Below are 14315 nucleotides of genomic sequence, written 5' to 3' on the forward strand. Positions count from 1 at the left end.
GATAAGACATTGCTGGCCAGCCTTTACAGTTTTAACCAGTTTTATCACTTTTTATTCAATTTTAATAATTTGATCAACATGACTAGTTTTTACTATTGTGATTCTGACAGTGTTTTAAAGAATCTTTAGACATACCACAATGTATTAATACATTGATGATGTGGTTGCATACAATGACCTGACGAAGTTCTAAGGAACGAAACTAGTTGTCATACCAGCAACTGTGGTTGTATAAGGTAATTCTTCTATTTTATCAATTATATATTCCAACCAAGTGTCACAATGAATAACAAGCTCTGTAGCTGTCATGTATGCTTCGCTGTGTGTTATACAAATTTTTTAAACAATCAATTCTCCCGCCCCGTCTGAGGTAAGGTCAGGTATACGTTTTTTTTTTTTTTTTTTTTACAAGAAACATTCGATGCCAACATTTATTGCAAGATGACTGGAGATTATGACCCTGATGCAAAGATAGCGTGGAAATTTCAGAAATAGGCTAGGGAGTTTAAAAATGCTCATTTCGGAAGGGTTTTTTTTTTTTTGCTACCCAGACTTCTCAAAAAAGACTGTTGAAAAAAAATATTTCATAGGCATTTTTACACTCCATAACGCATTTCCGCACTTTACTCTCACTCATGGCATTAGGGACATATTCTTCAGTCATTTGGTGATGAACGTCGGCATCGGATATGTTCCTTGTAGTTGTAATAAAAAAAAACATCACAGAAGAGATGTGATTGTTAAACAAAATTTAAAAACACACAGCGAAGCTTACATGACAGCTACAGAGCTGAAATTTGTGTTATTCTGTTTAAAAATGATGCCAATAAATGTTGATGATGAGGCTTGTTGCGGCGTAGAAGCAAACTACAGATTTATATGTGAAACCGACCCTTACTTATAAAACCGCCTTCGTTGTATCTTTAAAACAGTTATATGTTAAAAATAAAGACGAAAGGTGGCCTTAATAGATGCATGTTCATTGAATGGGCTATGTTTGAAAAAAGTTTAAGAATTACTAGACTTTTTATGTTTCTGTGGTAACATTCTTAAGAAAATTAATGGAATTTACTTTGAATGTCTATTAAATGTCAGATTAACTAAGCTGTAGTCCGAAGTTTAGTTGAAATCGTTTCAGGGATGAAATATTAAGGTAAATACAAGGAGGACATCTTTGCTAAAGCTGCATGTGTAACCAAAATATTACATTCATAACCACCATGACCCACCATACAATAATAATGGTGTACGGACTGTACGGTAATAGTTCTTAATATAACAACTTACTTAAACTGACCATCTATAAATCTTAAATGAAATCATGTTATGTACGAGATTGGTGGATTTGCAAAAAACAAAGTATGCCACATGAAGAACCATGTATAGTAATGCAAAAAAATTTAAAAATTTGTACAATCTGCAATACCATTCCCTACTTTTTCATGATTTGTTGAGATTAAACTTATTAAATAAAATAATAGAACCAGTTTTCCTATAAATATCAATTTATTTAAATATAAACATTGGAAGCAAGAGTGTTTTCCAAAATACTTTTATGTGTTGGTGTACAATTAAGAAAGTGACACAACAAAACCTGTAATGGTTAAATAATTCCGGTTTTATTTTTGTTTCTGTCAATATATATAAATTAAAATATCCTTAAGCAAATCAGTGTTTTTTAAGATAGAAAGCCATGATCTATTTGTATACGCGTTATCGTTTGATATGATTTTTTAGTAAGTATAAATAATTGTTTTATGAGAGTAAAAGGAGTGAAACATGACAAGATACAATTCAGATAAACATTTTCATAGTACCAATACTGTATTGGTTTTCCTGGAGTTTATCTTGACAACAAACAGTAACTACTGTTCTAGACTTACAGTTTGTGTAAAACGTTAATAAGTAAAAAGATAATGCAAATCATTAACTTGTTGTGAAAATAGACAAAACTTTGAAAAAAGCTCCATAATGTGTAGATGGAATGTTTATTTGACAAAAGGCAAAACTTTCAAAATGAAAATGTAGTTAGTTTACTTGTATAAAACTACAAGACTCTACATTTGTTTTGTTCCTGGTTTGGGAAACAAAGTGTTTACATCTGATTGCATCATGTTGCCATCTACGCGGTTTTGATTATTTACATTACCAGATGAAATAGAAACACCACTGTCAGGTGAGTTTGAAACATTAATGTTACCAACTGCTTCTTTGCAATCAATCTCTTTGATTTCCTTTACAGTATCTTCTTTCGATTCTAGTTTCTTGTAAACATTTTGATTTTGCTCTGTTATTTCTGTGGTGTTTTTCACACTTCCTGTTTTTGCAGTTTCACTTAACTTATCCCCCTTCTCAGTTTTAGACGATGTACTATCCTGCAGTTTGCTTTTATCCACATGAGACGTATTGTCCTGCAGTTTGCTTTTATCCACATGAGATGTACTATCCTGCAGTTTGCTTTTATCCACATGAGATGTACTATCCTGCAGTTTGCTTTTATCCACATGAGATGTACTATCCTGCAGTTTGCTTTTATCCACATGAGATGTACTATCCTGCAGTTTGCTTTTATCCACATGAGATGTACTATCCGGCAGTTTGTTTTTATCCACATGAGATGAACTATCCTGGAGTTTGATTCCTTCTGCAAGTGATGTGTTATTCTTTACTTTGCTTTTTTCCTCAACTTCCTGAGGTTTATTTACATTTGTTGCTGATCCTTGTGGGTCATTTTTCTTATTTGCTATTTCTTTTGCATTATTAACATCGGTTGTTGCAATTTCACTAAAATTATCCTCCTTAGCAGTTTTTAGTGATTTACTGTCCTGTTCTTTGTTTTTATCCATTTCCAGAGGTTTGCTTACAGTAGCTGCTGTTAATCCTTTATTGTCATGTTGCTTATTTTGTGTATCTTTGGTGTCTCCATTGTTCTGTCTCTTCTGTTCTGTGATCACGATATTTTCTTTTCCCTCTTGTTTAGCGGCTTTATCCACGCATGTAGAGATATTGTCTGGTTTGGGTGTAATAGTGAAGTTTGCTTCAATTGCGTTGATATTTTCGATTGGTTGGTTAGAGTTGAGGTCTTTACCTTCACTGGTGAGCTCTGCTATGGTATTTTCCTGTGCCCTTGTCTCTTTCACAGGTGTGACAAGATCTGGAGTTTTTATCTCAGGACTTTCCTCTTCCTGGACCAAAGCCTTGGTCTCCTGGTCGTGTTTATCCCACAAACTGCAGTGCTCGTGTTCTCTAGGACTCATGCCCATCCTCGGTTCTGGTGTACGAAGGCCCAGGCGGGACTCGGACCGGTATCTTCTGTCTCCACATGTCTGCTGATCCCTGGATGTACGTCTTGAAGCACTAGCACTCCTCCAACCATCCTAACACAAGATATGATTTTAATTAAACGTTACGGTAATAATTTTCAATATAAGTTTATATACCTTTTACTGCCAAGCAATTCTTGTAGTCCTTTCTAGGCTACCGGTTTGGGTGAAAGGTGTCACTTTTTCTCTATTTAGACATAAGTTCATAATCTATGAGCACATACGTTTTTATGAAACAGTTGTTGTGTTGTTGTGTATAAAAACTTTCATAAAAATGTCATATAAACCTGACTTGTTATAAATGAGCACAAATCAGAGAGTCCAAGCTGGAACCGTACGACTACAAGAATCGCTTTGCAGTAAAAGGTATGGATGACTTTCATTATATTTATATTTACAACAAGTTATTTAAAGGCTGGACAAAATAAAAAATATCAAATCAAAATCTGAAACTACTTTGTTTACAAGTGGTGAATTTACAGAAATACAAGTCGCCAATCTTTAATGTTTAATATAGTCTTTAAATTTTGAGTTGTCAGTAAATTGACTTGTTAGCTATAAAATTGCATTTTGTTCTTGGATAAAAATTTTGTTTCGAATATCCAAGGAATGTTACTGTAGTAGAATACTATAGGCGTGTAGGCCTATGTTTATATTTTAATAATAACTTTTCCTGTGCATAGCTAAGTTTAGGAAACTTCAATTAAATAAATGTAATAGATAAAAGTGTTATATTTGACTGTTGAATAACTAAACCACAATGCTTTTTTATATTTTTTATATCCACTACAGTTTTATTGAAACCTATATTGGCCCGTTAGATTCTTTCACGTGTTAGGAAATGCTGGTTATTGATTTAATACCAATAAAATATGTCGAGTACTTAGATTAAGAAAGCAATCTTAACTGTTGATCTAGTGTACCTCACGAAGTATACAATCTTACTTCATGAGATTACTTTCGTTAGCTTACAATGGTAAGCTAGATATTGGTTTTTGTATAATGCATGACGCTATTTTATATCTTTGAATTTCTGCACTTGGAAAAACTATAGTTTTCACTAATGAACCCATCCATCAGAGCCATAGCTAGTAACGCCAAAGCAACGCGTAAGTAACGCTGATGTAGCTACTTTACACTATGTGTAAGTTAAGCTAGAGTAAGTCAACGCTCAAGATATAACCATCCCATTTTTTAAACACCTCACTCTTTCCTCTCTGGATATTATCACACTTATGTAACCAAACTTATAGCTTTAAAAAATCAAATGAGTTAATACTTAATGGTATAAAATAAAAATCATAAAACCTCTATCTACTTATATCTAGGTACCCTTAATGATGGGTCGATATCCATATGTCACATAGTGGTTTCATATATATATATATATATATGTATATGATTTAAGCTAATTAAATCCAACGATTGGTCCTTTTCCTGGGATTTACGTGAACCCAAAACCTATTGGGTTTGATTTGTGTACAGTGATTCAAACATTCTTCAAATATTCTTCTTTTGAAAGTGAATTACAATGTCATAAATCCATATGAGTTTTACGTTTTTAAATATATATTATTACAATCTAAGAATTGTCCCTTTAGACAGACTCAGTTATGAAATTCAATAACAAATGTGAATTAAAATACTCAATTCCCTTGTTCTGCATTGGTTATTTTTGTTACTGAGAAAATTTTTAGCGAATTTCCCATATAGGGAATAAGCTATTACCGTAGTACTCATGGTAAGACCTGGACCCGAGACCGATATATTATTTTGAGGACCCTAGAGGCCAAAAACACCATTTGTTCATCCGGTGGGGGTATTTTGTTTATAATTTGTTTGTGGTATTTTTTAGTTTTTTACAAAGGAAGAGTCCAACCCATGTCTAGCTATGTTCTAAAAATGTCATAAAAACCTGACTTGTTATGAATGAGCACATGTGTATTGATTTATTTTCTATTGTTTATTCTGAAAGATGCATGAAAATATCTGACTATATAGGTAAAATGAACTAATTGAATACTTTATTATGTAAACCAGACTAAAACTAGGTACATTTCAGGGATAGATTTCCGTTTTGTATGAGCTGTAGAACTAAATGAGTAGGTACTCAAAGACAATTATTTTGGAAGTCAAGGAAAATGGGTTGAAACTAAAAATTAATTAAGTGCCAAACGTTTGTATCCATAAAAATGTAGTGTAAAAATACTGTAAAAAGGTAGTCTCAGGTAGTGTAGTCTTTTAAAAGCTCTAATGATGTAAATGGCATTTCTCTTTTCAACATCCACGTACAATTGGTAAGGTTTTTTCTCACTGGCCACTTAAAGCCTGAGAATACAACAATATAGAGTGTATACACTTTAACTATCACCGTAGAGTATTTTACACTTGTAGAATCTGGATATTCTACCTAATTTCATAAACCTACCAGAGTGCAAAATCAACCTATTTCAATATCATGCCTATGAGCCTATGAACTGTATAAGTAATCCAACCCTAAGGTTGAACATCACTCTAAAACCAATTTGGTAACTGACACTTTCATTATTTCAATGTATCAACATCAACTTTTTCAGTTTAGGCTAAGAAGTAACATTCAAACCTTCTTCTGGTTATTCACGATTGTGACTATTTTATGTAGAGAAGTTCTTGAAGACATGTTGCCCAAGTTTTACCTGTGTGTACTCTTCTTTAACCTTTATAGGGGTTGTTTAGTAAGGTTTAGTTGAGGAATAATTGTGGCTAATGCTTATATTGTGTTTGATAAATGACTGAGAGAACTTGATATTATTTATCACAAGAAAATCTTAATTGAATATGAGAATTTGAATCTCACATATTCAGTCTGTCTCTGGTTTCCTCATCCCAGTTTCTGAAAATAAAATAAAATAAAGAGTTTCAGACCGCTCACATTATAAAATCGACTGAAGCCTTAATTCAACATCTGTTTGTTGCCAATGTAGCTATTTTCCACCTATGTTGTTAAACTGTGTGCACTTTTGCTTTACTTAAGTTGATTTGGTACTGTCTAGACAGGCTTTACTAACTTCTAGTTACTTTAATAACATGTAGTTTTGTCAACAAATACAAAAAAAATCTTTTTAGCCTCTTATAAAGGGAACTAATGAGTTTTATGTTGATAGGGAATTGCTCTTTCACCGTTTGTCAGTTTATCCTTTTAACTCATGACAGGATGGCTGTAATGACTGGATATAAGTAGAAACTTATTTTGCAGTAGTTACCTGTCTGAGGGATTCATTATCAGTAGTGAGATAATAGATTTCAATAATAAAATTGTGGAGAGTTATAATGTGTGTAAAAATGGACGTTGTGGTTTTTATTGTTTGTAAACAGTGAGAAAACAATGGATTCTGAGTTAATTGTCTTGTTGTGACAGTCACAAATTAACTCTTCTTCGCTGCCTTGTATCTTGGTACCGGTAGTACCTATAGTAGGACAAATCTCATGATTTGTAAAAAATAATGGCGCTGTATAAAAATATAAGAAGGGTAAGAGTTTATGCAGCAATCTTTATAATATGTTGAACATACAAAATAAGCAGAGCTGAATGAAAATCACCCAATACATTACCTAATTTTAAAAGCTTTAAAGTAATTGTTAATGAGGCTTTCTGTGGATTTATGTGTATTTTTATTTGTTTGTTTTTTATTTTATTTTTTAAAACCTTATTTTATGGTCCAAAAGGTTTCGAAAGGATAAACTTAAATTCAGAAACAATCCCACAGGTACAGTACCAAACACCCAAAATTCTAAAATACATTTCAGTGTCAAATTCACCCGAACTTGATTTTCTTTAATTATAAAGTAAATATTACTTTGTTTTCAAGCCTGCAGTGGTTTTGGTGGACTGGTGCCATTGCATAATTTCCCGAAACTTTACCTTACCTCTTAAGGGGTCAGTGCCTTAATTAAAATTTACAAATAAAATCAATAACCCAATAACTGGATTGAATATAGCACAATCACCTGTAAATGTATGTTTTTGAGTTGAAAATAAAAATATTGTGCTGAAAACTATATAACAGAAGGAAATAAAATAGGAAGCCACAAGCATAAAGGGTTTACGGCCATGAAGCCAACAACAAAAGCAATAATGATATAAGAGCATTCTTGTATTTAGATAATAAATACAATACAATAAAACAATGGGGTACGATTTACAAATATACAGTACAGGGTGAAGCTGGTCTATACTTACAATGTCTCAGTGAAAATGTATTGAGCGAAAAAGAATCAAATTCATTATACTAAGCTATACAATAACTATATAAAAAGCTTAACATTTACATTGCAGCAGCTTTCTCTCATAAATTTTTAAACACAAAAAAATAATGTATCAACTAATTATAATAGTATTTTACAGCAACTTCTTATTAATAATACATAGGTTTTCAAACTCCCACTCATCTTTGGAGTGAAGCATATTTGTAAATACACACCTTTTAAACTGTATACTAATAAAAAAAAAACTAGGATATTTATAAAAATTCAATCTCATTAATTTGTTTGAGCACTCTTGAGAATTGTTTAGTTTATGGTAGATTAGTGTTGTAGTAGTTAAAATGTCCCCCAAATTTTACCACCTATAGTAGTCTAATAATATGTTATTGTTAAACTGACAATATTGTTGTTAGACTATAGAGGTTCGAAAGATAAAAAACAACACTTTGCACAACGATTACTTTGGATTCTTGCTACTAGGAGAACACAATGTGTTTTTGAGGAGAACTTTTAAAAGCCGAACATAAAATAAATAATAAATTTACCAAATTTAAGAAAGTTAGCTGAAGTTCATTGTCCATAAACTATGAATCTACTCTAATTAGTGTGTCTTTCTCATTGAGACATTTAGCACTCTAAATAGTTTAGCACTCCAATCAGCATATGTTTTTCTTTTCATGCAAAAAAAATGAAGGAATAATTAAATATATAATGTTATATATTTGAGGTAAAAAGCTCAATAATCAAAGAGTATTGGATCAGGTGGTTTTGTAAAATCATTTTAAATAATCTTCGTTTTATTGTTAGATCTCCAGACATGTATATATAAAACAATTTTGGCTTCTAGGGATTCTAAGACAAAAAATTACTGTAGTCCCATTTTGTATGATTACTTAAGTAATAACTACTTCATATGTCTATAGAAATTCACAATATGGATTTTCATTAAAAACTTTTAAAGACATATTTACAAAGAAATATAAGAAAACAAGACAAATGCGTTGTAAACAAAGAAATGGAGGAAATCTTTTTTGCATATCTAAGATTTAAGTCTCACAACCAAGTTCCTATTTAGAATTTGTGGTGTTTCTGCTAGAGCAGTATAATACAAATAAAATGGGTTGATATAAAAGTTGCAAGAGTTTACATAAAATTGAAAAATAGATTCACTAGTAAACAGACTTAAAAGTGCATACATAAACTGGTTCTCCTTAGCCAGCTATGTAAGTTTTATTCTACATCCTTTATATATTATAGAAAAACTGCAATATATGTTGTTTTATAGGATAAAAAAGATTTTTACCACCCTTTATTCTGTTATTGATAACCTTTTTTAATAAATGTTAAAAATGAAACCTTAATACTACAGTAATATATTACCAATCATAAAAAAGTATGTGTGTTCACCAGTTAAGTATTTAAATTACAACTTATTAACAGAACTGTGAATGACTTATGAACTTGGGTACACTATATCTAACCTACAATGAGCTATTTTCATAATTAACAAAATAAATGTGAAATAATAATTCAGGATGAAGTACCTAATTCAGCAAAAATATAGGCTAATCTTTTCAGCATTTGACAAAACATGAGGATTACAAGTATATTATGTTTGACATTGCAAAATTCTAGTCCTGAAATCAACCAGTATGCTATATTAAGTGAAATCCACCCCACAGAAATAGTGTTTTTTTATAAAACAAGACTACACCACTCAACTAGATATTTTAAAATTTAGTTACAGAAAAATCTCTAAAGTCAGTTGCACGTTTTGCAGCTTTGACTTTATCTTTCAAATAAACCAAATTAAGAACCTAATCCAATTGCATTCAACATAAATATTTTAATTTAAAAGGTTTAACAAACGAGAATAACAAATCTATGAAAAAAAACTAGTACAGCTCTTATTAAACCGTTATGTGTTGTATTCCTTGCTTTTGGGCCAAACAAAATTATTGAATTATTGCCACTGACTCTCTCGTAATCTTTTTAAATTTTAATGCCAACGTTTTTCTACATTTTTATCCACGGAAAAATCTATCAATGCTAATGAATCTACTGCTACAATAAAACTGAATTATAACATTACATATTGTAACTCATTACCAATACAATATAACTAAGGGAAGATTAACAATGCATTAGAATATTTGCTGTTTAAAACCTGTGTTGTGAGAGACTACACAATTTATGTAAAAAGAGTGCTCCTACAGTAAAAGAATACATTTTATTTTCTAACTCTACTCTTATCCTAGTCAGTACAAACCCTCTTGGGCATAAGGCAAGCCATGTCTGAAAATTTGGGCAAAATATCTAAATAAGAAAGTTTATGAGAAAACTCATCACACATTTTTGATACCAGAGTGTAAAGTGAGTATAAAGTAAATTTTTAGTTACATATAACACAGTTACATAGTTAAGTACATAGTAACATAGTTATAGTTACATGTACAGGGTGGCTGAAAAGTAACTTGCCCCCCCCCCCCCTTAACTTCTCAACCATTTGAGATATTTGAAATCCATTTGCAGCAGCCTTCTTAGATATGAGGGGCTACAATAATGATGGTTAATTTAGAAAATTTTTTGAATATCTTAAAAGGTTCAAAAGTTAAGGGGGGTGTGAGTTACTTTTCATCCACCCTGTATAAGTAATGTGAACTAATCAGTTTAAGATTGTGTTTTTATAATTTTTTTCTTCCATATAAATTTAATTCAACAGATATTTAAAAGTTATAAATTGTAACAGGTGCTTTCTTAATAGCTACAACAACAAACAACAATAACAACAGCATGGTTTTTTATTCCATCACCGGCAAAAGAAGAATAAGACTGAAACTATACTGTTAACGAATTATATTTATTTAAGTTATCGTTGTAAGCAATTGTGACCTTAAAAATAACATAGTAGTTGATGCATAAGATGGTTTGTGCTCACCTTGATATGTGCTTGTTTAGTTTTTTTATAGTTCTTCAATCAATTAAGCCAAAAAACTAAACCAATTATATTTATTCTAATAACAAATTTCCACTCTATTTGATACATGACAACTATTTGGTGTTTTATTTTGTCCAGCCTTAGCCTTTTCTGAAAAAATCATGACTAAATCACTCAAGTTTAAGGTAAATATGAGTGAATGTTGAGCATTGAATCAATGAGGCAAAGATCATGTCAATTAGGATGGCATGTGAGAATGATGAGGGAATGGCTCCCGTTAACACTGAGAGTCTCGCTACCAGTGGTATTAAAATAATCTAACGACAATTACCTTTGAGATTACTGTACAAAATAACGAAAGCTTGGTGGTAAGCTTGCCAATCTAACTGACACGATCCATACAGCTCTATTACTGACTTGGATTAGATGTTTATTTAGCCAGAATCATTTATCAAAAGCCCAATTATCAAGGACAGCTAAGTCCTGTTTTATTAAATCATCAAGGTGTTATTTCAGGATTGAACTGGTGACTTTGGCATCACAAAAGGAGTGCTAAACAACTCCACTACTCAGCAATTATTTACACTCTCATCTGAGTTTCTCTTTGCTATTCATATCTAAAATATGATTAAAAGAGAAATAAAATACTTTATAATTAAAAATATTTGCCCAAATTTTCAAAATCCTCCGTGCACTAAACTGATCACTACTGGGAGAACACTTCTGCTTATCAAAATTTGCTGATACATTGGTTTTCCAAATTTATATGCTTTTTATAAACATAATTAATCCAAACTGTTTTAAAGATGGATTCATCCAAGGTAACTCAGATATATTAATGCATAATAACGTACAGCTTAACAAAAGTAAAATTAATAGAGATTAAACTAACAACCTTCTTATTTATATGAAGTCTTATTTGCTATGTTGTGGTCTTGGACCCATCTCTACCTTACCCATTGTTGTGCCCTGTGTTATTTTTGTTTTTTAGTTCAAGTATTCTTAAGGTAATATTGTGCACTGTATGATAACCCTACCCCTTAAAACCAAAGAAGTGAGGCTGCAAATGCATTGTCTTATTTTACCTTGACCAGGTAAATCATTTTAAGCCCTCCTATTTTTTAGGCTAATTGGTAGTTACTATGGTGTAAGAACATTTCTTAGTTTGAAATTCACTATAGACATTCTATTATAATTGTGTTTTGTTGAGCTTAGTTTACTAAACTTGTTTTTTTTTTACATTAGTGTTTCCCATGTTAGCTGTAGGGCATGGTGTCGGTAAAAAAAAAAAAAAGTAAACCCATTTTCCAAAATGGTTCATCGACTGTGACAACATTTTTTACTGGATGGACTGCAACAAAACTACCAATTCATCAGCAAGACTTTGTGTCTATACAAGTAACTGTGATATTTTTATCAGAGTGGTATATCAAGTGGTATGTGAGTATCTATCTACATATCACAATCAGAAGTACATGGCCATAGGGGAACAATGAGTACCTAAAATGAATAGTACAGGATGGTGCAAAAAGAATAGTTGGATTTGAAAACCCACTAACGAATGAAGTAGAATGAACGGTTGTCTCTAACTTCTATTAACAGCTTCTCTGTAGATAAGAAAATGGAAGATGGAGCATTAGGTTTAAAGAAACGGGAATCCTACATTATCATATAGACAATTTATGGTCTCATGATTGTTGGGGATTATAGACTGATTTCTGATCGCAAATCAGTCCTTTGCTGAGTAATCCCTTCTCCAACAAAGGGTTCAGCAAAGAAAATATCAAACCTCAAATGCGTAACTGTAGCTCAAGAAAACATTGACAATATTAGTGTCAATGTTTCAGAGCCTGTATCCCTCTAAAATGCAGCCTATAATTTAAAACTTGCTTCTAAAAACTGCTTCATTGCTATACCAATCTTCTACAACTTACCTAGAACTGGACATTGTGACCGATATGCAGTTTGCTATACGATATTTATAATTCCCTTACATCCACTAATGGTCCAAATCCGACAATCTTTATGAGCCTTCCTGCATATTACAGTTTTTTTTTTTTTTACAAATGATCTTGTTAAAATGAAATCAACATATAAGTGTAGAGTGAGGCAAAAAACTTGCACTTGTTTTTATACAGATTAGTGAGCAAATCCAGTTTAGAGACGAGGAATTGGCATGTTGGTTGGCCTTCACTACTTCATGTCGTTGCATAATTGGCGATCAGACTGTTTACATACATTAGAAAAAATTATCAAAAATAGAGGGGAACAAATAATTTCATTTTACTAGTTGTGCTTTAGGTTTACTTTTTGGGTACAAAATCCTGTGAAAAACTTATAATTTTACTATGTCAAATGAAAAAAACTCAATCATCACTCAAAAAAAAAAAAAAAAAAAAATAGCTTGTTCAGTTGAACTCCTTTGCTCTGTGCATGTCTCTCCTGGAACTTGTACGTGGATTGCTAGTTTAAGCTGGTCAGTAGAAACATTTAGAATGAATTTAACCCCACTAATACGCCAGAACATAAATTTCAAAGGTCAACTTCTGCTCCTCCTTTAGGCCTTGCTACACAAAATGACAATACTGTACAATACTGTGAATTGAGTTTCATTGAAATGTGACACCAAAGTGAACAAGGCACAACAGTGATGGTGAACTAGTGATGTGGCAAGTCGAGGGTATGTTGACACAAGATACAAAGCGCTTCAGATTTAAACTCAGTTTAACCTGAGAAATCAAACTCTAATTGAAAGCAGTTTAAATACAGTTCATTTTTATATTTATATTAGTTATCGAAGGGCTATAATACCATGAACTCAAATTTAAAAATCATGGAATTCATATGTTGTTTTACAGTATATTTAGCAGCAACGTAAGGACGTAGAATAGGAAATTGCTTTATAGAGTACCAAATTCTTGCTTCACTTGGATATAAGCTTCAAGACCCATAAACGGCCAAGTCAATTACTTGATTTTAAAATGTAAATCAGGTCCGTTTAGGACTCAAGTTTAAGTGTTACAAGGCTAGAACTGTCACATCACTAGTGGTAGAGGAGGACTAAACGAATGGACGAGTAACATGTAGAGACGAGGTGTTTAGCTGGCTTCTTGAGACTGAGAATTGGAGTTGACCGAGGTCTGAGATTGGCTCATGTGCATAGGACTCTGTAAGCAAGCATGATAGCAATCAAGCATATACTATGCTACTCTACTCTAGGGTGCAAATCAAGAATGGGAGATAGCAAACCCTGTGTCTACATGATCCTAAATAACTAATGGTTGTAATAAATTGTCATCATCCAGAAGCCTATTTGGCTTACTTGTGACTAATTTTTAATTTTTGCAAAAAAAATTGATATTCATTTGATGCTATTCCAGGTTCAAAAAAATGAATTATATGAAATTACCTATTTTTGTTGTTACCTTTGTTCTTGAGTATCATGTTTGTGTGTCACACTATGCATTTCATCAGCTTGTGTGGCATCTTCAGGGGGTCTTCATAAGCTATCTTCTTATCACTAATACTATACTCCATATATTTCAATGTGTGTAAATATTCAGCATAAACAGAACACCATTCATTAACACCATGAAGGCTTTTTCAATGTTAATTTATTTACAGTTGTACTTAGTGATAAGAAGATTGCTTAAGAAGACGCCCTGAAGATTCCCTACGATCTGGCATAATGCATATATGCTATATAGTGTCACACAAACATCCTACTCAAGAACACAGACAACAAAAACAAAAAAGATAATCTAATATAATGTTGAAAAGTTTTTTGAATTGGTGGTTCCCTTTTTTTGTTA

At 32.0% G+C, this 14315-nt stretch overlaps 1 protein-coding gene across 6 annotated transcripts in view; it reads right to left on the reverse strand.

Moving 5' to 3' along the window:
* Nucleotides 1-1038: 1038 nt before the first annotated feature.
* LOC128997868 (microtubule-associated protein tau-like) overlaps nt 1039-14315 on the reverse strand; it is a 44138-nt gene continuing 30861 nt past the window's right edge. For 5 of the 6 annotated variants that reach the window (XM_054423644.1, XM_054423645.1, XM_054423643.1 and 2 more), the window contains one exon: nt 1039-3377. In XM_054423644.1, coding sequence (XP_054279619.1) covers nt 2058-3377 — 1320 coding nt within the window. In that variant the 3' untranslated portion in view covers nt 1039-2057. Of the gene's footprint in view, nt 3378-12915; nt 13671-14315 lie in introns of those variants that run through there. The other variant, XM_054423646.1, reaches the window with a different exon arrangement.

The sequence above is a fragment of the Macrosteles quadrilineatus genome, unplaced genomic scaffold, assembly GCF_028750875.1.
Source record: "Macrosteles quadrilineatus isolate MER2022 unplaced genomic scaffold, UCM_ALF_1.0 Scaffold_7__1_contigs__length_78375512, whole genome shotgun sequence".
Taxonomy (NCBI): Eukaryota; Metazoa; Arthropoda; class Insecta; order Hemiptera; family Cicadellidae; genus Macrosteles; species Macrosteles quadrilineatus.